Source organism: Neoarius graeffei, chromosome 24, assembly GCF_027579695.1.
Source record: "Neoarius graeffei isolate fNeoGra1 chromosome 24, fNeoGra1.pri, whole genome shotgun sequence".
In the NCBI taxonomy this organism is placed as follows: domain Eukaryota; kingdom Metazoa; phylum Chordata; class Actinopteri; order Siluriformes; family Ariidae; genus Neoarius; species Neoarius graeffei.
Genome location: NC_083592.1, coordinates 7566266 through 7590386, shown reverse-complemented (window position 1 = coordinate 7590386; position 24121 = coordinate 7566266). Strand labels below are relative to the sequence as shown.

Below are 24121 nucleotides of genomic sequence, written 5' to 3'. Positions count from 1 at the left end.
TTTGCATATTCTCCCCGTGTCCGCGTGGGTTTCCTCCGGGTGGGGGAAACCGGAGCACCCGTTTCCCCCACAGTCCAAAGACATGCAGGTTAGGGCCAAGTTTACATTAGACCGTATCTGTCTCGTTTTCTTCGCGGATGCACTGTCCATTTACATTAAAACGCCGGGAAACGGGAATCCGCCAGGGTCCACGTATTCAATCCAGATCGTGTCTGGTCCAGTGCTGTGTAAACATTGAGGATACGCGGATACGCTGTACTGAGCTCTAGCTGGCGTCGTCATTGGACAACGTCACTGTGACATCCGCCTTCCTGATTCGCTGGCGTTGGTCATGTGACGCGACTGCTGAAAAACGGCGCGGACTTCTGCCTTGTATCACCTTTCATTAAAGAGTATAAAAGTATGAAAATACTGCCCATTGTGTAGTTATGATTGTCTTTAGGCTTGCCATCCTTCCACTTGCAAGTGGTAAGTGACGCGCATACCCGATATGCACTAGGATCACACACACAGCAGCTCAGTCCCGAATCACTGCTCATGCACTTCACTCACGCGCTTTGTGAGCTGCGCAGGGCCGGAGTGCGCACCCTCCAGAGGGCACTCGCTGTTCAGGGCGGAGTGATTTGGAGCGCAGGATGCCTGCGGAGCCGAGCGTATCCGCGTATTGGCGTTGCTGTGTGCACGCAAATCGTGTATTGGCGTTGCTGTGTGCACGCTAATCGTTTTAAAAACGTTAATCTGATGATCCGCTGATACGGTCTAATGTAAACCCCACCTAGGTTAACTGGTGACTCTAAATTGACTGTAGGTGTGAATGTGAGTGTGAATGGTTGTCTGTGTCTATGTGTCAGTCCTGTGATGACCTGGCGACTTGTCCAGAGTGTACCCCACCTTTCGCCCGTAGTCAGCTGGGATAGGCTCCAGCTTGCCTGCGACCCTGTAGAACAGGATAAAGCGGCTAGAGATAATGAGATGAGATGAGACAACCCCGATTCCAAAAAAGTTGGGACAAAGTACAAATTGTAAATAAAAACTGAATGCAATAATTTACAAATCTCAAAAACTGTTATTGTATTCACAATAGAACATAGACAACATATCAAATGTCGAAAGTGAGACATTTTGAAATTTCATGCCAAATATTGGCTCATTTGAAATTTCATGACAGCAACACATCTCAAAAAAGTTGGAACAGGGGCAATAAGAGGCTGGAAAAGTTAAAGGTACAAAAAAGGAACAGCTGGAGGACCAAATTGCAGCTCATTAGGTCAATTGGCAATAGGTCATTAACATGACTGGGTATAAAAAGTGCATTTTGGAGTGGCAGCGGCTCTCAGAAGTAAAGATGGGAAGAGGATCACCAATCCCCCTAATTCTGCGCTGACAAATAGTGGATCAATATCAGAAAGGAGTTTGACAGTGTAAAATTGCAAAGAGTTTGAACATATCATCATCTACAGTGCATAATATCATCAAAAGATTCAGAGAATCTGGAAGAATCTCTGTGCGTAAGGGTCAAGGCCGGAAAACCATACTGGGTGCCCATGATCTTCGGGCCCTTATGGCCCTTTTCCACTACCCTTTTTCAGCTCACTTCAGCTCGCTTCAGCTCACTTCAGCCCGACACGGCTCGCGTTTCGACTACCAAAAACCAGCACGACTCAGCTCGTTTCAGCCCTGCTTAGCCCCTAAAACTCGCACCGTTTTGGAGTGGGGCTGAAGCGAGCCAAACCGTGCCGAGTGAGGTTGGGGGCGTGAGCAGACACTCCCCTGTGCACTGATTGGTGAGGAGGAGTGTCCTCACATGCCCACACACGCCCCGCGAGCGCGCTGGGATCTGTAAACACCGCAAACCCGGAAGAAGGAGAATTATGAAGCCTTATGCGCCTCGCCTCATCTATACGCTCTTGCCAGTATCTGTCCGCGTTGTCGGTGACAACAAGCCACAGAACCAAGACCAGCAACACTAACGACTCCATGTCCTCCATGTTTATTGTTTACTATTCGGGTCGTGAGACTACCGCTTAAAAGCTCACTGATGTCACTGTTTGCGCTGCTTAACGACATCACGTGACGTCCACCGACTTTCGCTAACTCCACCCAATGTGTCCACCCACTTCCAGCCAGCACGGTTCAGCGCGGTTGTAGTCGAAATGCAACTCCAACAGCCCCGCTCAGCCCGACTCAGCACGGCACGGCTCAGCCCAACTCAGCCGCGTTTGTAGTGGAAAAGCGGCATTAGACGGCACTGCATCACATACAGGCATGCTTCTGTATTGGAAATCACAAAATGGGCTCAGGAATATTTCCAGAGAACATTATCTGTGAACACAATTCACCGTGCCATCCGCCGTTGCCAGCTAAAACTCTATAGTTCAAAGAAGAAGCCGTATCTAAACATGATCCAGAAGTGCAGACGTCTTCTCTGGGCCAAGGCTCATTTAAAATGGACTGTGGCAAAGAGGAAAACTGTTCTGTGGTCAGACAAATCAAAATTTGAAGTTCTTTATGGAAATCAGGGACGCCGTGTCATTCGGACTAAAGAGGAGAAGGACGACCAAGTTGTTGTTGTTGTTGTTCTTCTTCTTCTTCTTCTTCTTCTTATTATTATTATTATTATAATAAGTTAAATTTATATAGCGCCTTTCAGAAAACCCAAGGACGCTTTACAATTATAGACAAGGAAAGAAAAAATAAAAATAAATAAAAAGTAAAAAGTCCACCAAGTAGGGTCAGAATGTAATTCCAGTGGTGTAGCAGCCACAGTCCCACCAAAAGGCGCATGAAAACAAGTCCCACATCTCCAGCACCGCCGCCGTGACGCCGTCAGCAACATCGCTCGAACACCACGCTGTGGATCCACAAAGTGAGCAGAGAAGCTCCGCCACACAGAGCGCTGGTGTGTCCCAAACCGCCTGCACAGCTGCTGCGACACCACCGAGCAACATCGCTCGGAACATCACGCCAAGCGTTAAAGCACAGAGCGCTGGACAACCACGATGTAAAATGAGCAACGAGCTCACTGCAGTCCACAGCTGGGAGCGCAGGCATCACCCACAGCGAACCAAGGCCTGGAGGGAACCAACGCCCAAAACTAGGTCCGGAGCTACACCACAACCGGCGGACAAAACACTCAAACAAACATCAAACTACACAAACACACAGAAAAAAAATTAGAAAAAGAAATAAAATAAAATAAAAAAGCCCTGGTGAGATGCGGCAGCCAGAACGCGCACGACGTACTCTCAACCGGAAATGGAAACGAAAAAAAAAGAGTAAAAATCAGCGCTCAGTTCAGAAGCCTGCATCTCTGATGGTATGGGGTTGCATTAGTGCGTGTGGCATGGGCAGCTTACACATCTGGAAAGACACCATCAATGCTGAAAGGTATATCCAGGTTCTAGAGCAACATATGCTCCCATCCAGACGACGTCTCTTTCAGGGAAGACCTTGCATTTTCCAACATGACAATGCCAAACCACATACTGCATCAATTACAGCATCATGGCTGCCTAGAAGAAGGGTCCGGGTACTGAACTGGCCAGCCTGCAGTCCAGATCTTTCACCCATAGAAAACATTTGGCGCATCATAAAACGGAAGATATGACAAAAAAAAGACCTAAGACAGTTGAGCAACTAGAATCCTACATTAGACAGGAATGGGTTAACATTCCTATCCCTAAACTTGAGCAACTTGTCTCCTCAGTCCCCAGACGTTTACAGACTGTTGTAAAGAGAAAAGGGGATGTCTCACAGTGGTAAACATGGCCTTGTCCCAACTTTTTTGAGGTGTTGTTGTCATGAAATTTAAAATCATCTAATTTTTCTCTTTAAATGATACATTTTCTCAGTTTAAACATTTGATATGTCATCTATGTTCTATTCTGAATAAAATATGAAATTTTGAAACTTCCACATCATTGCATTCCGTTTTTATTTACAATTTGTACTTTGTCCCAACTTTTTTGGAATCAGGGTTGTACTACTACTAATAGACCCCTTCGCATGTTTGTAAACAAACCGACCGTTGCCAGGATGCGCGCGCAGCCTGGACTCAGAAACAATGGCGCTGCCCATAGACCGGCATTATGAGCTGTCATATTATGCAAAACAATTGTCGTTACAAGATCGAGAATGCTACATAAATAAGTTAACTCTAACAAGTGGACATCATCTACCGGATCCGTATTTAATTAAAGAGTGGACGGACGATGTTAGTAAGTTCCCTGGTATACAATGGCCAGATATATACTCGTAGCTTTAGCTACAACAGCAAATACCAACACTAAACAGCAATTTGCAGGAGGTAATGGCATGAAAGGAATAGTGTTGCCACCTGTCCCGGTTTTTCCTGATTGTCCCGGATTTTCATGGTCTGTCCCGGAAAAAAAAAAAAAAATCCGGGACACTGAATGTCCCGGTTTTTTGTACATGATGGGCAAAATGTGTATTTCAACTTGCGAGCCAGCTGAGAACCAGTTTGCTTTTCCATAGCTCGCCCGTGCTAAGCGCCGCTAAGCGGAGCCACGTCATCATGTCACTGAATACGTTATTACGTCGCTGTATACGTCACTTACGTCGCTGTATACGTCAGTTACGGCGCTACGTTTACATAAACCTTGGCGCGAATATCAAAGCAAAAACACGGAAGAAGCAGCAGTAACAACAACAACAATAATAATAATAATAATAATAATAATAATGGATGACTTCGCGTTTGTACAGCTGCTGCTTCTCGGCGCTTAAAAATGACGATCTTTCGCGGTCTTGTTATTGTTGTTGGTCTTAACAACTCCGCCCCGCTGCTGACGTAAGCGGTTCTTTCCTCTGGCCCAGCAGAGAGTTGGTGCTAGCCTGGAACCGGTTTGGACTGATAAAAGAAACATACTCTCTGTTGCAATGGTGAAGGCTGAGCTTCAAGTCAGGCTAAACTTTCAGTTGTCCTGTACTGAGTTCAAGACATTCATTGAAAATCAGCCAGGACTCATAGCAGCAGCAAAGAAAAACACCAAATATAAATGGAAGATTAGGTAAGGTTTTGGTGAATTAAATGAAATAGTGTAGTGTAGTACATACTCCTGTATGTGCTCAGTTATATCAGTTACATGTCCTCCTATGTATTTGTTTAGCCAAGAGCAGCAGAGGCACAGGCAAGCACAAGCAAAGCACACACCACACTCTAAGCAATCAGGTAAGCTGTTTGACACTACACCTTACATTGTTACATTCAGGTATTCTTAGATACAATGAAAAATTAGATTATTTATTTTTATTCCAGTGTACCCCGCCTTTCGCCCGTAGTCAGCTGGGATAGGCTCCAGCTTGCCTATAGAAGGATAGAAGGATAAAGCGGCTAGAGATAATGAGATGAGATGAGATTTTTATTCCACATAAGCAAACAAACAGAACTTAATTATGTATTCCCCTTTTACCTCTGCCCACTACTCCCCCAGGTGTCCACAACCAAAAATTGTTGGAAATAAACCAAAATAATGAAGACCTAGCCTAGTAAACTAGACCCACCCGCCTAGCGGCCAAAAATATTTTTGCCTAGCGAATGGGTCTAGCCTCGCACCATATAAACAAAAACACTCCGGGCATGAAATCGTGCCCGCCAATCACAACGCAAGGTTTTTGTTTGGATTCTTTGGGCAGGCTTTTGCAGGAGTGACGACAAAGCTGCGCGACGCTGGAGAAAGCGCAGCAGGAAAGATGGCTACGGCTAGTGAACAGCGCGCGTTTGACTCCGCTTTGGAATCAGTTTTAGAGGAATTAGACTTGGAGTTTTCTTTGAAACATGAGCAGGAAGAGGCTCTCCGCTCATTCCTTTTCAAGGACATTTTCGCTGTTTTGCCGACCAGCTATGGCAAAAGTCTGATCTACCAGCTGGCTCCGCTCGTAGCCAAAAGGATGGGGCTAGTTTGTGCAGTACGAAGAATTAATAAACAGCTTTGAAGCATTACTTTTTGATTGTTTCTTATTTTCCCGTTATTTTAAATTTAAGGGAAATGATTTCACCAAACACCACTAAATAAAAACTCTCAAAAACAGTTTAAGCAAACCCTTGAAAAACACTTGGGAAAAAAAATGAGTGTATGTTAAGTATGTGGTACAGACTCCAAACTTCTTAATATCTAGAACCTGTTTATTAATTAATACGCATTTTGAAAAATTATTTATTTCAAGGTCTCCCCCACTGCTTTCTGTCGCTCTGACTACGTCACAGTCACTGTTGCGCTGATTGGTCAGAGCGTTGGCCTATACGCACAGAGACAGTTTGAAAGACAGCGGTTTGTTCATCCCACCCCCGTCAGAAATGTCTACGGATCGAGGCCAGACTAAATATTCACATTTAGTCTGGCTTGCCAGGCTAATGAAAACCTGCTATATTATGTAAAGCAATTAACTAAACAAATAATTAGCAAAAGCGTCATTTTTACTAATTAGAGCAATACAATTTCAGCGTAGAAGGGCGATTTTTGTCTTGGGTTAGATGTGCGAAGGGCGCCGTTGCTTACAAGCAAAAAGGTCGATTGGATGGTCGAAATGTCCAGGATTTTTGTCAGACACAGGTGGCAACCCTAGAAAGGAATGATAGTGTAAAGAGTGCAGCTAAGAGAAATCAGAGCTGCGTAAAAAGCGAGAGGCAGAGACCAGAAATGAAACTGAACGGGGCGGGAGCTAGGTTAGAGCCAGTGTTGGGCACGTTACTTTCAAAAAGTAATTAGTTATAGTTACTAGTTACTTTTCCCAAAAAGTAACTGAGTTAGTAACGGAGTTACTTTGTCATAAAAGTAACTAATTACCAGGGAAAGTAATTATTCCGTTACATTTTGTTCCCCCTCAAAAAAAAAATCAAATTCAGTTAGTGTAATCATAATAAAAGTGAATGTTAAATGTGTTTAATGACTGAAATGGACACTTAACAGAACCAATTAGTAATGTTATCTACACTATATTAATATTTTTGTGGGACAATGTGAGATAAGACATCTATCAAATGTACTAATATATTTTTGTAGTTATTAAAATTATGTTACTAATTACTGGCCACTGATGAGGACAAACGCTTTGTTCCTCGACATAATGTGCATTGCACGTAAACACTCTTGCCTTTTATTTCAAGTAATGAAAAGTAATGGCTGTATTTCCAATGTGAAAGCGCAGTGCTGGGCTGACCGCTCGCCATCGCTGGGTCTTCCGATTGAAAGAGCGCGCAGTAGTGCAGTAGGTGTGGCCTACCTACGTATCTATGTTGTCCAAATCTACTCTGATTGGCTGACTGTGCCGTTGTCTTGCGTCTCCCCGCCCCACACGAAAGCAGAGTAAAGAAAGGCTGAGCGAGCAGCGTGCCAGATGAGAACAGCTTTAATAAAGTAACGCATAGCATTTTATTGTAAGTAACGGGAACGGCGTTATAACGATGTAAAAAGTAATTAGTTAGATTACTCGTTACTAAAAAAAGTAACGCCGTTAGTAACGCCGTTTATTTCTAACGCCGTTATTCCCATCACTGGTTAGAGCAGTCACCGTAAGTTGGCATTTAGAGTGAGGGCACGCAATTTTACCTTTCCATCCTTGCTTTAAAATTGTGATTTTCGGCATACACAAATGATGATGGCACAAAATCTGGACTGCTTGAGTCAAGCGAGACCTCTCCTACAAACAAAATTGCATGCAAAGCTAAGTTAACTTGCTAACAATATTCATTACATTGTGTAACTATGACCCAGCTAATCAGACAAACGTTACCAAAATATTTTGCTACATCAATAAACGAAGACTAGAAAGAATAAAAAAGAAAGATTTAATAAATAGCCTGATCTTACCTGTGATGAAGTGGGCGCTGCAAACCCACGCATTTTTGATAGTGCTTTCATCCCAGTCTACACGTTTGATGGCTTGTAGCCATAGACGTCAGCGATTTTTTTGGAATGGGTGAGATCCTGCTGGAATTCTGTACATTTTAACCCCATCACTGCTACGATTCTGACACCCGACAACACAACAACTAGGCATTCGCTGAGTCTTTTTTGAGTCCAGGCTGCGCGCGCAATTTCCGCTTACGTATGAATGACGTTTACTGCGAAGGGGTCTATAATAATAATAATAATAATAACATTAACAACAAGTATTACTAGTAGTATTATTGTTTATTATCAGTTCAATCATTATATCAATGTTCACTATTAAAAACAAATTATCTATAATCCATGAATAATTGTTTGTATCACTACTACTACTACTAATAATAATAATAATAATTACTACTTTTTTAATAATTTTAACTATTCTTATAACTCAATTTTATAGCATTTTAATAATCACTACTTATTATTTCTTAGTATAATTTAGTAGTTGATAATAATTACTACTTATTATTAAATTACATTTTGATAATCACTGCTTATTAAGTAGTAATTAATAATACTGAATTATAATAATTGCTACTCTAATTATTAATATAGCCAATAAGTAGTGCTTATTAAAATGTTATAAAATTGAGTTAATTTTTTTTAATTATTATTAAAAAAGTAGTTTTTTATTATTATTATTATTAGTAGTAGTAGTAGTAGTAGTAGTAGTAGTAATACAAACAATTATTCATGGATTATAGATAATAATTAATGATTATTTTTGAATAATGAACATTGATATAACAATTGCACTGATGATTAGTTTGCAGTTATTACAACACATTGATTAATATTGATAATGGTTATGAAAGGTGACAGTTGTTTTTCTGTGTTTAATGTAGGGGTGGGCGATGTGGCAAAAATGTCATATCACGATTTTTTAACATAAAATCTCGATTTCGATTTTTTATCACGATCTTCCATCAAAAAAAACAAAAACAGGCATTTTGGGGCTACAAACCTTTCTGAACAGATTTTAATGAATAGTAGCAATTTTGCATGTGCAAACATTGTAAACACACTGATAACACTGATAAAGTGCACTATTGGTTGTGAAGACAACAACACTAAGTAAACATCACTCTGATAAAGTGAACATCCTCACTCTGATAAACATCACTCTGATAAAGTGCATTCTTAGAATATAAAAAAAGAAAGTAAAATATGAAATGTTGAATAACACACAGTCTTCGGTTATTTTGAAATGATTTAAGTATCAAAACACCAAATAGCTTTTTGAAAATGGTCCAGACTGGTGGTGGGGAGGCTTCTGCATAGCTTTATTGTGGCTGTTTGAATGTTGCTAGCACCAGCCTCTTGTGCTCGAAATGTAGTTTATATTTAAAGAAGCTTCCCCAAACTTGACAGCCAGAGACCTCTGCCCTCTCCCCAAAGAACCAGCGCGGGCACGGCGCACCAGCCTCGGGACGTATTTCGCCCCAAGGCGCGCCGCAGGGCTCCGCTTAGGTTTCGTTTCTATCCCGGGCTCCAGCCCGACTTTACAGCGCCTCCGCACGAAGAGCCACGGTGCTCGGCTTTAGTTTCATTTTCCCATCGGCGGCTCCAGCCCCACTTTGGACGCATAGCTTGGGCAGGGGAGGTCCCAGCCTCCCCAAGCTTAGAATGTGTAGATTCCATTTCTGACAATAAATTCCGTTTCAGACGCATAATTCCGCGATTTCCGTCCGTTTTCCGCGATCGCGGATTTTCAGTCCCTCTACAGGTTAAGGACGTCTTACGTCTGCCGCGTCGGTGGGAACCAGCATAGAACGTCAAGTTATTGTACCCAAAGGGAAAAAAAGTTATTGCGCTCATTGGCCAAGGCGATCTATACGATTTCTCCACTTTGGCAGATCGTCTGCGATCTTCTACTCATTCTTAACGATTTTATATCGTCAGATCGCACACCCCTAGTTTAATGTAACGCTGTGATGATTGTATGACTGCATAAACAGGTTTATGCTGTTACCTGCTATAATGCAGAAGATACTCGAGAACTTCCTCAGCCAGCTGTGTACTGTACGACACTCAGACTGATTTTGCTGTCAGACACAAAATCACACATCAAAGATAATCTTTGGGGATTGAAATAATGCCGGCTAAGGTTGTTCAGCTGGTTCTACTTGCCGTTTATTGTTTTTGTTTTTGAAATGATTTATGGTGTTTTCTCCAGTAAACACCAGTCTTCTCCTTGCTGCTACAGTAGTTCTGCAGGCCCAAAACACACGACTTTGCTTCAGCTGTTTGCATGGCTCTGCATGCTCTTGCGACAAGGCTTTCGCAGATAGCTTTTCGCAGACAGTTGTAATTTATCATTGAGCGGGGAGTAATAGGCGTGCGCGATGTTATTCACCGCCACAACGCAAGGGGGCGCGAAGTCGCGAAATTGCTAGAAGTAGTTGGTGGGTGTGGTTAGTGGAGTGTTTATCCTCCGGTTACTTATAATGACTAGAACTGGAGTCGTATAGATGTACGTACTTCCTCGATCAACCGCTCTTCGTGCTGCTCCATCTTCGCTCGTGTTTTTAAAAATGGCGGTCGTGAAACCAAACCAAACCGGGAAAGTAGGGAAGCGGAAGTGCGCGTACAGCGGATGTAAAGTGGACCAATCAGAGCCCTCTTGTCTGCGACGCTGTCTACGAGGCTGTCTGCAGTGGTCACAATTTTTGGGAGGTGCGCGCAGAGCGTCTACGAAGGGGGGGGGCTTCGCAGACGCCATCTGCGAGGACTGGGTTGTCAGCATAAATTGGCCTTAACAGTTGCCATTGATTCACCCTGTTGTTCACCAATTGTGTGCATTCTTCTTCAAGTTAGTAAAAAAAAGCTATCGCAGAAAACAGTTTTAAGTTGTCATATTTATCATTTTCTTTGCCATGGTACAGTCTTAATTTTTCCATTTAGAAGTCTTGAAAAGGTCTTAAAAGTCTTTAAATTTGTACTTGAAAAATGTGCAGACACCCTGCTTATCCATGTAAATTCATTCTCCCAGGCAACCTGGTATTTGCTTTCATATTTTTGCCGTTTGGTATTGGGTTTAGTGGCCATAGTGAATGACTGCTTGTAAAAAATGTCGGACAGCCTACGTTACGGAAGTGACTGTCGTTCTGTTCGTTGATTGGTTAAAAATCAGTTGACGTCAGCAGTGTTTCTCATACGATTCTGAATGGACATATTCTGGAGTATTTTTAACTTGGTGGTAGGGATTTCCCAAAACCGGGAGATTATCCAGTTTTTAACAAATACGATCGGGAGGCAGGAGACAACAGAGGCTAAAATCGTGAGCCTCCCGCCGAAATCGGGAGGGTTGGCAAATATGTAGTTGGGGCCCCAGAAAAGGATATCTGGTAAGTGCGAGTCATGCAAGTACAGGGCTCAACATTAACGCTTGTCCGGGACAAGTGATACTTTATGTCGGACAAGTTCATTGTCTCAGTTCCTTGTCCGATCGGACAAGTGCCAAAATACGCCGATATTCGGGTTACATATCAAATTTTATCAGTTTATTCACATGATTTTCGAAGCATCTCACTCGGCATATTGTTTTGATGAATCGCCGGATGTTTCTATTCGGAAAGAGCGATGTGCGCATGCGCAATATTCCACTTGCAAAACCAGCCAATGGGGTCCGAACACGCAGAACTCAAGGGTTGATAGATGAAGATGAATAGAAACTTTATTTGTATCCATTCATCTGAGGGTCAATAGAGGTGTGGAGGTTTTCATAACAAGATATATTATCTTGTCATTTGATAACTAGATTTCAGTGTATAATAATCAGTGATTTACAGTATTAATCAGTCAATTTTGTTATCAGTTGTTTTTATTTGTAGCATTGTTGTTATTTGTTTCTCTTGTCCAAACTAGTGATATCTCATCAAGTCATAAATTTTATGATAATGTTACTTTTTGTGATATTTGTTACTGAACTGCAGAGTACTGATCTGTGTGTATATAACGATTAGTGTTTCTGGATCTCATAGTATAGTTATTTTGTTCTTAAAATGTTGTGTTCATAATTTCTACTCTATTGGAATATATTGCTTCTGAACTTCAGCATAATAATTGGTGAATTATGGTATCAATCAGTCTGTTTTACTATATTGTAGGTGTATGTATGTATGTGCAATTGGTCTTAAGTGATCAATCTCATTAAATCATTCAACCAGTCTCATTAAATCAGTCTCATTAATAATACCATTAATTTTGGTGCTTAATAATAAATTACCAAACAGCTAAATTATGGTATATTGCAAATTGTTATGATCACTACCGTATTACCTAAATACTACAACCAATGGCATTCATATACACTTTGGAATTCTTTGAGATTGTGTGACTTCAAAAATATCGGTACAACAGACACAGTTTAACAGAATAGTTGAATTTATTATAACAAAGATAAAAATGAGTAATAGCAGTTGAAATACATTCAAATGGTCCTCAGTGATATATATGTCGGTATGTAAGCATAAACAATGATATATCTGGGTGTGTGTGGATGTGTGTTGGAGAGTGTGTGTGTGTGTGTGTGTGTGTGTGTGTGTGTGTGTGTGTGTGTGTGTGTGTGTGTGTGTGTGAGAGAGAGTTGGGAGAGGGGGGCAGTCCCATCTCGTGTTTTAAGGAGAACAAAGGGGCGTATGTGTGGGGGAGGTGACCACGTGGGGTTTGAGAAGACAAAGGATTAGCTCAGATTTGCTAATTCACTAGCTTATACCATTCCTAAATTCACTGAAATCTTGATGAGGTCAAAATATGTGTAATAATGAAATTAAAGGTGTTAGGAAGGAATAGAGAAAAGAGCATGCAACGCTTATCTATTAACAATTGAGAGATCAAAACAAAATAGAACAATGATCAATTCAACATACTGAGTGTCTACAGTGTAAACAATTAAACCGTTCCTGAGTTTAAATTCACACTACTTCATAATAGCTAATTCCTATGACTAGTTTTGTGCCCAAAAATGCCAGTCTTACTTCAGTATCTTGCTTATATGCAAGATTATAGAGACGTTCCAAAACTTCTGAGTTCACAGGAGCACGTGAGTCGCTTCCATGGAAGTGCAGAGAATCCTTGGTCCGACGCTTTGTCGTTCGTGAAGGAAAGTCTCTGATCAAACAATGTGCACAGCAATTTAGTTAGAAGGAATCCGGTCGCTTCTAACTTTTAATTAAACTGCTTTGGGCGGCAGTCGTAATGCTACTCATAATACAAATAAAGGAAACCGGTTGTAACTCATCTGAGTTAGATCGTGCGATTTTGGAAGTTTACCGTGGCCAGTGGTAAATGAAAACGCGCTGAATTCTTACTTGCAAAGCAGACGTCTGTATCTTGGATGCTCTGGTGAGCGGGCCTCTTTATCTCTGTAGAATGCGCCGGTTGTGACAAGATTCACAGCACCAAAGAGGCCGAGTTGGAAGTTTCCGGGTCACTTATAGCTTCAGGGAGGATGTGACGTAGGTGATCCCACCCAGGTGTGACATAGGGCATTGCGGAAGTTGGTTGATGGGATCTGTAGTTCTTAGATGGGACGTGACTGTACCTACAATATTTTTGAACTTTTGCCTCAGTATATCAAGTATTGATTACTTTTGATTCATAGATATTATGCATGTTGTGAATTCGGAAACAAATGCCATAAAGATTGTTGGGTTACAAATAGTTTTTGTGTTTTTTTTTCTCAAATATTTCTTTGGACAAGTCAACTTCACATTTGGACAAGTAAATTTCCTTTCAACTTGCCCGACAGGACAAGTGGTTTCAAAAGTTAATGTAGAGTCCTGCAAGTATATATATATATTTTTTATGTAATTTGGTCTAATAAAACCAATCTCTCCCCACAAGCAGGCCCAGCCAAACGTGCTTGTCACTCGCTGATTCCCATAATTTCCGGTTTCATTTTCATTTTGCAATGGCAGTCCGCAACATGTGCAAGGAAGGAGTTTTTGTTGAACATTTCTTGGATTTTACATGAATACTAGGTGGGAACCCATCGTTTTGACCGTACTCGCAGAGCTGGTGCAATCTTTACTCGCTATTCGATTTCACAACTCACATTTGGCGAATGGCGAGTGGTTAAACTACATGCTGCAAATGCATTACATTTATAATTAGCAACAGAGGAAAAATATCATGCTGGATATCTTCAGAATAAAACAGTGTGTCTGTTGATTGAGCCTCCACATGTGGATGTTTATGAAGTAAAAAAAAAAAAATGCATTATGATATGCTCACCATAATGTTTGATCTATTACAAAACCCTGCAGTAATGATGTCCCACTTTATCAGTATCCTCAAAAAAGTTTTGGGGTTTGGTAAGTTGAGTGTTTTATAATGATATGCATGGATAAACTGGAAACTTTTTTTTTTTTTAAACCAGAAAGTAACAAGATAGTAAGCATGTGATAACATTTGCTTTTTGAAAAAAAAATGTGAAAACTGAAAATGTTATGAAAAAAAGAAACTGCATTTTCTCCTTTTAGCACTGTCGCCTCACAGCAAGAAGGTTCTGGGTTCGAACCTGTCGGTCGACTGGGGCCTTTCTGTATGGAGTTTACGTGTTCTCCCATGTCACAGCTCCTCTTTTTGTAATTTGTGAAGGGAATGTGATATTTTACAGAGTTGCCATGGTGATGTGATCAGCTGATGTCACACTGCAGAAACAGTAAAGTGTGGCAGGATTCCACTGTACATTGACTGATGTGGCACAAAATTCACATGGATGTTAAATTCTGGGGCAGAATCACATGCTAATAGTGACGAACTGTCATAGTGTCACTAACAGGAAATAGGTTTTATATACAGTACTGTGCAAAAGTCTTAGGCCCCTTTTTTCATCCGAACTTTGTTATAGATTTCTATTTTATAACTTCTACATTATTGAGTACAAAAACATTTTAGAGTCCAAATGTTCATTTTCCAGCACAAAATTAAATGTTACAGAAAAAAAGTTTGCATTTGAGCAGCATATTCCATAAGAGAGCACTTTTCAGATTACAAAAGAAAACATAATGAAGGCTGCTGGGTTTTAGTGCAAAATGAAGAAGCGAGTGTGACAGTGTCCAGAAGAACTGGGGCTGGTCCTGTAAGATGCTCAGTAAAACCTACAGCTCATTTCCGCATAAAACTGCCCTCACTGGACCGGAGACTACTGTTTTTTTTTTGTTTGTTTGTTTTTTTTAAAGCAAAGGATCACCTTACACCAGATATCTCATCTCATCTCATTATCTCTAGCCGCTTTATCCTGTTCTACAGGGTCGCAGGCAAGCTGGAGCCCATCCCAGCTGACTACGGGCGAAAGGCGGGGTACACCCTGGACAAGTCGCCAGGTCATCACAGGGCTGTTCAAACATTTAATTTCATTATTTTTGAAGGCAGTTTTGGTCTACAGCATTTCTTTACATGTGCCTAAGACTTTTGCACAGAACGGGATATTAGAGCTTTAATAATCATGTTGGAGAAATGATAATCATTCATAATGCTAAATTGTGAAGGAATTTGTGAGGTTTTTGTCATAGTGCCACCAACTGGCAATGAAACATGATGTTTAAATAACATTTTACATTCTGCTCCATAAAAATAATAATATTCACAGGAATTCATCACACCTACCCTTCTACATTAAAATGAAAACTTTTTACTTTATCGAATAAATGTTAAATAGCAACACAATTAATTCACATCTGACACTGAAAATCTTCCTGAATTATTCCACAGTGCATCCTGTGATGGAGCTGTTATTAAAAGCACTGTTCCTCCTGCTTTAACATGCCAACAGAGTAATAGCACTTTTTACTGCTAACAGGAAGTGACACTCATATCACACACAGTTTATTGGTTTTAGATGACCTTTACCATGGAAGCACATGAGGATGACGTGCAGATAACGTTGCCACACTCTTGGTGTTTGGATCCTCCAATCGCTGTTGCAGCTCGATTTTATCTTGCTGTTGATAATAAATCTATCGCTTTGCTCTCAACGAAGGTGGTCACGTTTTTCTCCCTCTCCCTTATCTTCCCTACTTTGCTCCTCTCGTCTCGTCTGTCTGCTGTCTATACCTTTGAGAGACTCTCTCCTCACTGCTCTCCAAACTAAAAAATCATGGAATTGATAAATTGGTCTCTCAACGCAACTGACACTATTTTCTCGATGAGAAGTCTGCGTTCGGGGGAGCCGGCCTGCCCTGCTGGAACGTTCACAGCTGGCTACACGATGGACGCGTGGGAGAGGTGGCGGGTCGTGTGCCTGGCGGTTCTTTCTGTGGAGGACGTTGAAGACATCTACCCATTCGGAACCGTGATTACAGGTCTTTTGCTGATTGGATTAGGCATTGCCCTGGTTTATCGAGGAAATCAGAAAACAGTGACAGCTGTCCAAAGCCCCATAAAGCTGCCCGACATGATTGAAGCGGTGGGCAGAGCTGTCGGCACTCAGACTGTGGCTATTCAGAACTTGAACCGCAACATGGATAACATCATGGAGAAGCTTTTGGCTTTGCAAAGGAAAATGGATCGATTCGGAGACCAGAATGGACAAATGGCGTAGTCGTGTAAAATAATGCGTCTACTTGCCCCAAGACCAAACAATCCCAATTTTATCTGCTTTTGGCCCCCTCAAACAGCACTGGCCTCGGTCAAGGCCGTTGCTGGAACAACAACTCCCCCGAAGATCACTGCAGTGAGACGCTCTTGCATCCCTTCCCCCACTTCCCACGGTCACCTGCTGATTGTTGACTCTGTCTGGGACCCGATCAAGGTTTGTCTCCATGGCAACTTGCTGTGTTGTCGCTATGACAATCCTGCGGACTGAGGCACCAAGATTGTGATGCCAGGCGAAGCGACTCTCCAGGCCTACACATACACGAACTCCTACATACATACATATGCAATCACCCCTCCTACACCCCCCCCCCATCCAACGCCTTTGCCGCTTTTACCCCCAGTGTGACAAGCGGGTCCACGACCAGCTCCTTGAATGGCTGCAGGAACGGACGACTGCTTGCTTGCGCTGGGTTAACTCCATCCCTCCCCCCTCCCCTGATGCAAGTCCCGAGTTTTTTCATGTTGTAAAAGTGTACTTATTATGTGCTTATGTTGCTGAGGTGTTTTTTTGTATGTTCTCACACTACTCCCCACAGGAGCATAGTGTGGGGGTTGCTTTTTTCTCCTCCTCTCTCCTCATGTTACTCTTTTTTTTTCCCATCCCTATCTTCCTGTCCTGTCTACCCCCCCTGTCAAATTGTATATGTACGGACGGGTTGATGGCTAATTTCGCTTGTACTTGTGACTAGTGACAATAAAGGTTCATTCATTCATAAACACTGCAGCCTGTGTCACTAAACAGATCTGACATTGTCTGGGCTCCGATTCTAATCCCTTAATCTACAATGGGTTAAATAGATGTTTTATCATTATTTTAAAATCAATAATCTATAATGAAAAGGCAAAAACATTATTTTTTTTTTTAGTAATTGCGAATTAAAAATCTTATTTACTTCCACCCGTGATCTTTGAAAGCGAGTGTGTGTGTGTGTGTGTGTGTGTGTGTTGAGCAGTCTTATTAACTCAGTCAGTCGGTGGGGATTTTGGTGACATTGTTCTGAATTTTGTAGAATTTATACATCTTTATAGTTTTACTTTAAATGTAATTAGTTACTAAAACTTTACCCTTTTACAGGCTCACACACTCTGCAGTACCAGTACACTGCTGTCAGAGGAATAAATCTCCCAGAATTCACTGCTGCTGGTCTGGTGGATGAAGAGCAGTTTGTATTCTATGACACCAACAAAAAGGAGATGATCCCAAAGACAGAGTGGATACAGAAGATGAGAGGAGATGATCCACGTTACTGGAACAGAGAGGCAGAGCGTATGGTGGATCAACAGGACCGTTTCCATGTCTTGATGAAGCCAGACACGCATATCTTTAATCACACTGAAGGTGAAACACACTCAGAGTTTTAATCACTAATGCACACACTGTACTTTGTGTACACACACACACACACACACACACACACACAAGAATTTTATTGAACACTTAAATAAAATAGTCATATTTTGTCAGTTTTCAGGCTCCATATGATGTTTTTAATAATAATAATAATAATAATAATAATAATAATAATTTTATTATTATTATTATTATTATTATTATTATTATTATTATAATACCCCTGCTCCGAAGGAGGAGGGTATACTGGTTTACCTCTGTCCGTCCGCCTGTATCTCCGTCTGTCTGAAACACCCTTTTTCTCAGCAAACACATATCATAGCCACTTGGGACCAAACTTCAGCTTGGGGCTCTATACCATGTGTATTCCATTTTATGGCTTTGATGTAAAGCACTTTGGGTACCTTTTGGTTATTGTAAAGGGCTATATAAATAAAATTTGATTGAAATTTGATTGATGTGTACCGTTTTCAGGTCTGTCGCACATTGACGTCCTGTTTACTGACTGAATGTATTTACGAAACATATAGAGTGGATTTACAAAATTTTTGTAACACTTTTCTCAGCAACTACAAATCACAACTGCTTGATATTTGGTACTGAGCTTCAGCTTGGGGTTCTATACCATGCACACCGTTTTCAGGTCTGTCGCATGTCGACTTCCTGTTTACTGACTGAATGTATTTATGAAACATATAGGGTGGATTTTAACACTATTTCAAGAAGCAAAATGCTATTTCAGAATGACAGTTTACCAGGATGCTGTTTGAAATCCCTGGGGAGAGACACTGCTCTTTACTTACTTGTTTCAGGGTTCATTATTTGTTGAAGTCAACATTCATAATAAGTGTCCTATTCCTTCGATCGCTTGCGTTCTGATCTACCGTAAGTGAGAGCGGCGGGGGGATACGGAAGCGAGCAGTAGCTCACAGTTGCTCTTGTTTATATTCTGCAGTAGACCTGGTCCATCAGAGCCTGCATTGGTATTTTCTGCTTCCTGTGATGCTGTTTAAATGCTTAATATCCCTAAAATTAGCACAAGCTGCTAAAGCTAAAAGGCTATACTTTATTTCAGAAGTTTACATACACTCATATTGGACATGATCATCATGGGAATATTGGACTTTCACTGATTTCTTTGAACAATTCTTTATCTGTGGCAGAATGATTGTACAATTTACATCTTTAATTAAAAACAAAACAAGAATTTAGTGCAAATGTTTTAATTTATTTTAGGTTTTCTGAAAACAATACATTGTCAAACATATACATACAGCACACCTATTCTTTGGTGAAATGCCCCTTAACAAGCTTCACTTTGACCAGATGCTTTTGTTAGCCATCAACAAGCTTCTGGCAGAATTCAGGTTGGATATTTGACCAATTTTTTGGCAGAATTGGTAAAGTTCGGTTAAATTTGTGTGTTTCCTGGAACAGACCTGACTTTTATATGCATTCCATATATTTTCAGGAGGGCCATTCCAAAAGCTTCATGTTAGCCTGCTTTATCCCTCACAACCAGCTCTGATGTGGGTTTGGGGTCACTGTCCTGCTGGAATACCCAATTGTGTCCAAGTTTATGATGGTTTGAGGTTATGCTCACGCAGTAAGACGTGTAAAATAGCTGTTGAGGAAAGACAGGGGAGGTGATTTTTAAAGCACTTCCTGTTTCTGACAGTACACCACTCTGTGTGGCTGCTCACCTGCTGAACTCCGAATGAGACGATGTCTTTATTTTAAATGACCTGTTAAAGACGATCCCCGTGAAATAAAGTTGTGACTGTTCAGCTCTGTGTAATAAACCTGTTAAAGTAACACAGAAATACAGTTTCCTTTCTGACTTCATCTCAGGATTTATTGTGAATCCACAAACGAGCACAGAACAATACTGATGTGCAAAATAATGTTCTGTATTCTCAGTAGTACACAGTGGTTCTGTAACATCGATTAAACAGCAGCAGGTCATTATATCATCAGAGTCACAAACCCTTGGGCTTTGTCTCAAACTGCAGACTCTCACACTAAAGAGCTTCTCTCTACACTTTTAATGTTTTTTCTATTTAGGCAAACTACTGAGTGTCCATTATACAGTTTGGGTCACAGATTAAAACGATCCGAATGTGTTTTTACTTTACACACAGAGCTGTGAATCCATGCAGTGTAGAAGGACACAAAACACACATTATTAAATATTCTTTTACTGACAATAACATTGTTCTACTACAAAGGACAAAATGTAAAAAGGACGAGTAGAAAAACGCGGTGTAGCAGTTTGAATAGAGAGTGTAGAAGGAAAGTCAGCTCATCTGATCTCACCTCATTACGTGTGTGTGTGTGCAGGAGTTCATACACTCCAGAGGATGTATAGCTGTGAGCTTGATGATGACGGCACCCCTAGAGGATATGATCTGTACGGTTATGATGGAGAAGATTTCATGAGTCTGGATCTGAAAACTGGAACCTGGACTGAAGCGAATCCTCAAGCTAGAAAACTTCTAAAGAAGTGGGATCGTAAAGATGAAGCTAAATACTGGAAGAGCTACCTGGAGAATGAATGTATCGAGTGGTTAAAGAAGTTTGTGTCTTACGGCAGAGAGACTCTGGAGAGGAAAGGTAAAGTGTGTGATCTGCTCTGTTACTGTAACTGCAGCTGTTAGACAAACACACATCTTATACACACACATTGTGCATATACTAATAACACACTCCTTCCCTGCAACACACACACACACTGATGGTGCACTATGGCAGGGTTTTTTATACCAAAAGTTAAATAAAAATCCAAACCCCATTTTTCCATTTCTTTTCCCATATACTGTATGTGCACAAAGATGGTCCCACAATGAAATAATAGAATTCCATTTGCATTTAAATTTTCCATTAAAGCGTTCAACATTAGTGTCAAAATTAACAATAAATCAAAAATTAAAACATCAGCCATATTCAAACCGAGCCAACCTGTGAATATTTGAACATTGCATGTTTTTATTGTAAAATGTGTTGTGATCTAAAAATACCTCAGAGATCGACCGCTACATCGCAAACAGCAGGTTAATGACCGCTGGAGTACAGGAGAAATACTGCACTCTTTAATGTTTATACCTCCATCTTAATAATTCATGCAGCCAGAAAATGTTGATCACATGACAAATAACACTTAATTTTCAATGTCAAAAAATATTCATGCCTCTGTGTCTCTGCAGTTCGTCCCGAGGTGTCACTGTTCCACAAACACTCGCCTTCTCCAGAGGTGGTATGTCACGCTACAGGTTTCTTCCCCAAAGCCCTGAATATCACCTGGCAGAAGGACGGAGAGGACATGATTGAGGACGTTGAGCTCAATGAGACGTTACCCAACCAGGATGGAAGCTTCCAGAAGAGGAGCATTCTGAAAGTCCCAGCTGAGGAGCTGCAGAAACACAAATACACCTGCGTGGTTCAGCACAGCAGCTGGGAGAAGGATTTAATCCTAGAAGTAGCAAAAGGTCTGAATAAAACTACGCATTTAGAGGGTAAAAGCTGATTTACTGCTGCAGCAGAGAATAAAGACTCTGTGCTGATTTAACAGGTGGAGGATCAGATGGAGAATCAGGTGGAGGATCGACTGGTATCATCATTGGTGTCCTTGTGGCTCTTGTTGCTGTTGTCGCTGTTGTCGCTGCTGTTGTCCTCTGGAAGAAGAGGAACTCTGGTGAGAGGAGGAAGGAGGCAGATGTGAAGTTTTCAGAGAACAGATTTACACTTTCTCATTCTGAGAGGATTTGATGAATATTGTGCATATTTTTAATCTTCATTAATAAATTAGACGAGACAATAAACTGATATGAACTCATTATCTCATGAAGCCAAACACAGCACTGAGATTTTATAATAACTGTCTGTCCATCATCTGTGTTTCAGGATTCAAACCTGTTCCCCCCAGACCCTGTAAGTGAACCTTTATGATCCATAAATGATGTTTAAAACCACTACATTATTTATTAGCAGTGTTTAGTTCACTTTGTGACGGATTTGAATGTTTTACAGCCTCTGAAGGAAATTCTTCCTCCAACAACTCTTCAGCTGTGGTTGTGTGTCTTCCTGCTGGAGTGAGAGAGTAAGACCTGATGATGTTTACAGTGTAATATGGAATAAAAATGGGTGTATGGAGTGAAAATCCAGCAGAAAAGCCTGAGCTCACATTAAATCTCAGATCAGAGCTGATATTTGTCTCCATTGTCAAGTGCAGTTTAATGTCCAGCTATAAGATTGTGCGGAAATATTTCTCTCCCTGTTGCTCTCCTCTTTCACAGGTGAGGAGGTGCAGTCATGCTTCTTCTGCTTCTTATCGCATTTAGCAGAGTGTGTAATGCCTTACTGCCACAAACTGGAATGCAGTGTGTAACACTGGGATCGGGTCTTTATATCTGTATTTTAACAAGAAATGAAAAATTCTACAAAAACAAATAAGTCCTGTAATAATGCCCTGTCGCGCTTAGAAACTTTATATATCCTGTACATATTCTTCCTTTTTATTGTGGAATCCTTTGTAAATATTACTCTACTGTAAATATTACTCTACTGTAAATATTACTCTACTATCCTGTCCTCTGTAAAAAGGATTGAAATTCTCACAGTTGGTGCTGAACACTTTACCTCCATCACTCATGTAATAAATTTTACTTTGTCAGTCCATGAATAAATCTTTATTTACTCTGTCCTGGTGTTTGTATGGCTGTTCTTTGGGTTGAGGATTTTATTTCTGCTGGTTTTTCCAGCCTGATGAGCATCAGCACCGCTTTTTCTGAGGTCCTCAGAAATCTCCTTTGTTCGTATCATGATACACTTCCACAAACATGTGTTGTGAAGATCAGACTTTGATAGATCCCTGTTCTTTAAATAAAACACCTGATTGAAGACACCTGACTCTAATTTCACCTTCAAATTAACTGCTAATCCTAGAGGTTCACATACTTTTGCCACTCACAGATATGTAATATTGGATAATTTTCCTCAATAAATAAATGACCGAGTGTAATATTTTTGTCTCATTTGTTTAACTGGGTTCTCTTTATCTACTTTTAGGACTTGTGTGAAAATCTGATGATGTTTTAGGTTATATTTATGCAGAAATATGGAAAATTCTAAAGGGTTCACAAACTTTCAAGCACCACTGTATTTTTGATAATAGGCTATAACTTCTACAGTGACCTTGTTGACATATGTAATGTGAATGTGTATGACTGACAGATGTATTCTGTACATATGTTTTGGTTCCACTCCACAAGGGGGAGCTATCGATTTTTCAATAAGAGGTCAAGTGTATTGGTGACGTCACTCCCAATATAAAAGACGGTTCCCTCTTGTGATCATTCTCTTCTCTTCTCTTGAACTCTTGGCTCTGTGCCTGATCTAGAGGACATGCAAGAAAGAGCAATGTTTAGTTTGCCAATTTAATAAATATGCCTCAACGGCTGAAGATGGACACTCGACTCGCCTACTTTTCTAACTTGCACTATTGATTCCTGCTGTGTGTTGGTATACTCTGCCAACAGGTTATGGGCCCAGTAACGACGAAATAGTTGCAACGGAAGGAAGTCCGGCGTCGAGCACGTTAGCTAGTAAGCTAAAAGTGTGGTAGCTAGTTAAGCGCGGTGAAACCGGGGAAGCTCAACTAAGCAAAGAAGATGGCAAACAACAAGACAAAGTGGCCAACGTTCGACGGCAGAGCCGAGGAATATGAACTCTGGGAGGAACGGATGCTGTGTTGCATGCACCGTGTCGGATTAAAAGAGATTATTCTGAACGAGCCAGGTGGACCACTGACTGTGGAGGAACAGGCCGAGTACGACAGGCTAAATGCTGATGCATACTGCGCGTTAGCTCCACTGCTGGACAACGTGAGTTTGGGACTAATATTTCGAGAGACTAAAAACAAGGGACGCGAGAGTCTGGAAGTGCTGAGAGAGCACTACATTGGCAAAGGTAGGCCGAGAATTGTTTCCATGTACATAACTTTGACATCGCTAAAGAAAGCCGACACAGAGACTGTAACCGAGTACATTATACGGGCAGAGCAAATCATTACGGCACTGAAGGCAGCAGGTGAAGCGCCTAGTGAGGGACTAATGATGGCCATGATTATGAGAGGACTTCCAGAAAAATACAAGCCGTTTACGCTGATGGTAACACATGGTTCAGCGGACGTGAAACTGGCGGAGTTTAAGGCAAAACTGCGCAACTTCGAGGCTTCGGAGGATGCAGAGCCAGTAGC

The 24121-nt window shown here is 41.1% G+C and overlaps 1 protein-coding gene across 2 annotated transcripts in view; it reads left to right on the top strand.

Moving 5' to 3' along the window:
* The window catches only part of LOC132872841 (BOLA class I histocompatibility antigen, alpha chain BL3-7-like), a 29640-nt gene extending 7075 nt beyond the window's left edge, over positions 1-22565 (top strand). The window contains exons 2-7 of one of the 2 annotated variants that reach the window (XM_060907936.1): positions 17593-17856; positions 20209-20481; positions 21072-21353; positions 21437-21559; positions 21769-21795; positions 21895-22565. In XM_060907936.1, the coding sequence (XP_060763919.1) occupies positions 17593-17856; positions 20209-20481; positions 21072-21353; positions 21437-21559; positions 21769-21795; positions 21895-21968 (1043 nt within the window). In that variant the 3' untranslated portion in view covers positions 21969-22565. The remainder of the gene's footprint in view (positions 1-17592; positions 17857-20208; positions 20482-21071; positions 21354-21436; positions 21560-21768; positions 21796-21894) is intronic. The other variant, XM_060907937.1, reaches the window with a different exon arrangement.
* The last annotated feature ends 1556 nt before the right edge of the window (positions 22566-24121 follow it).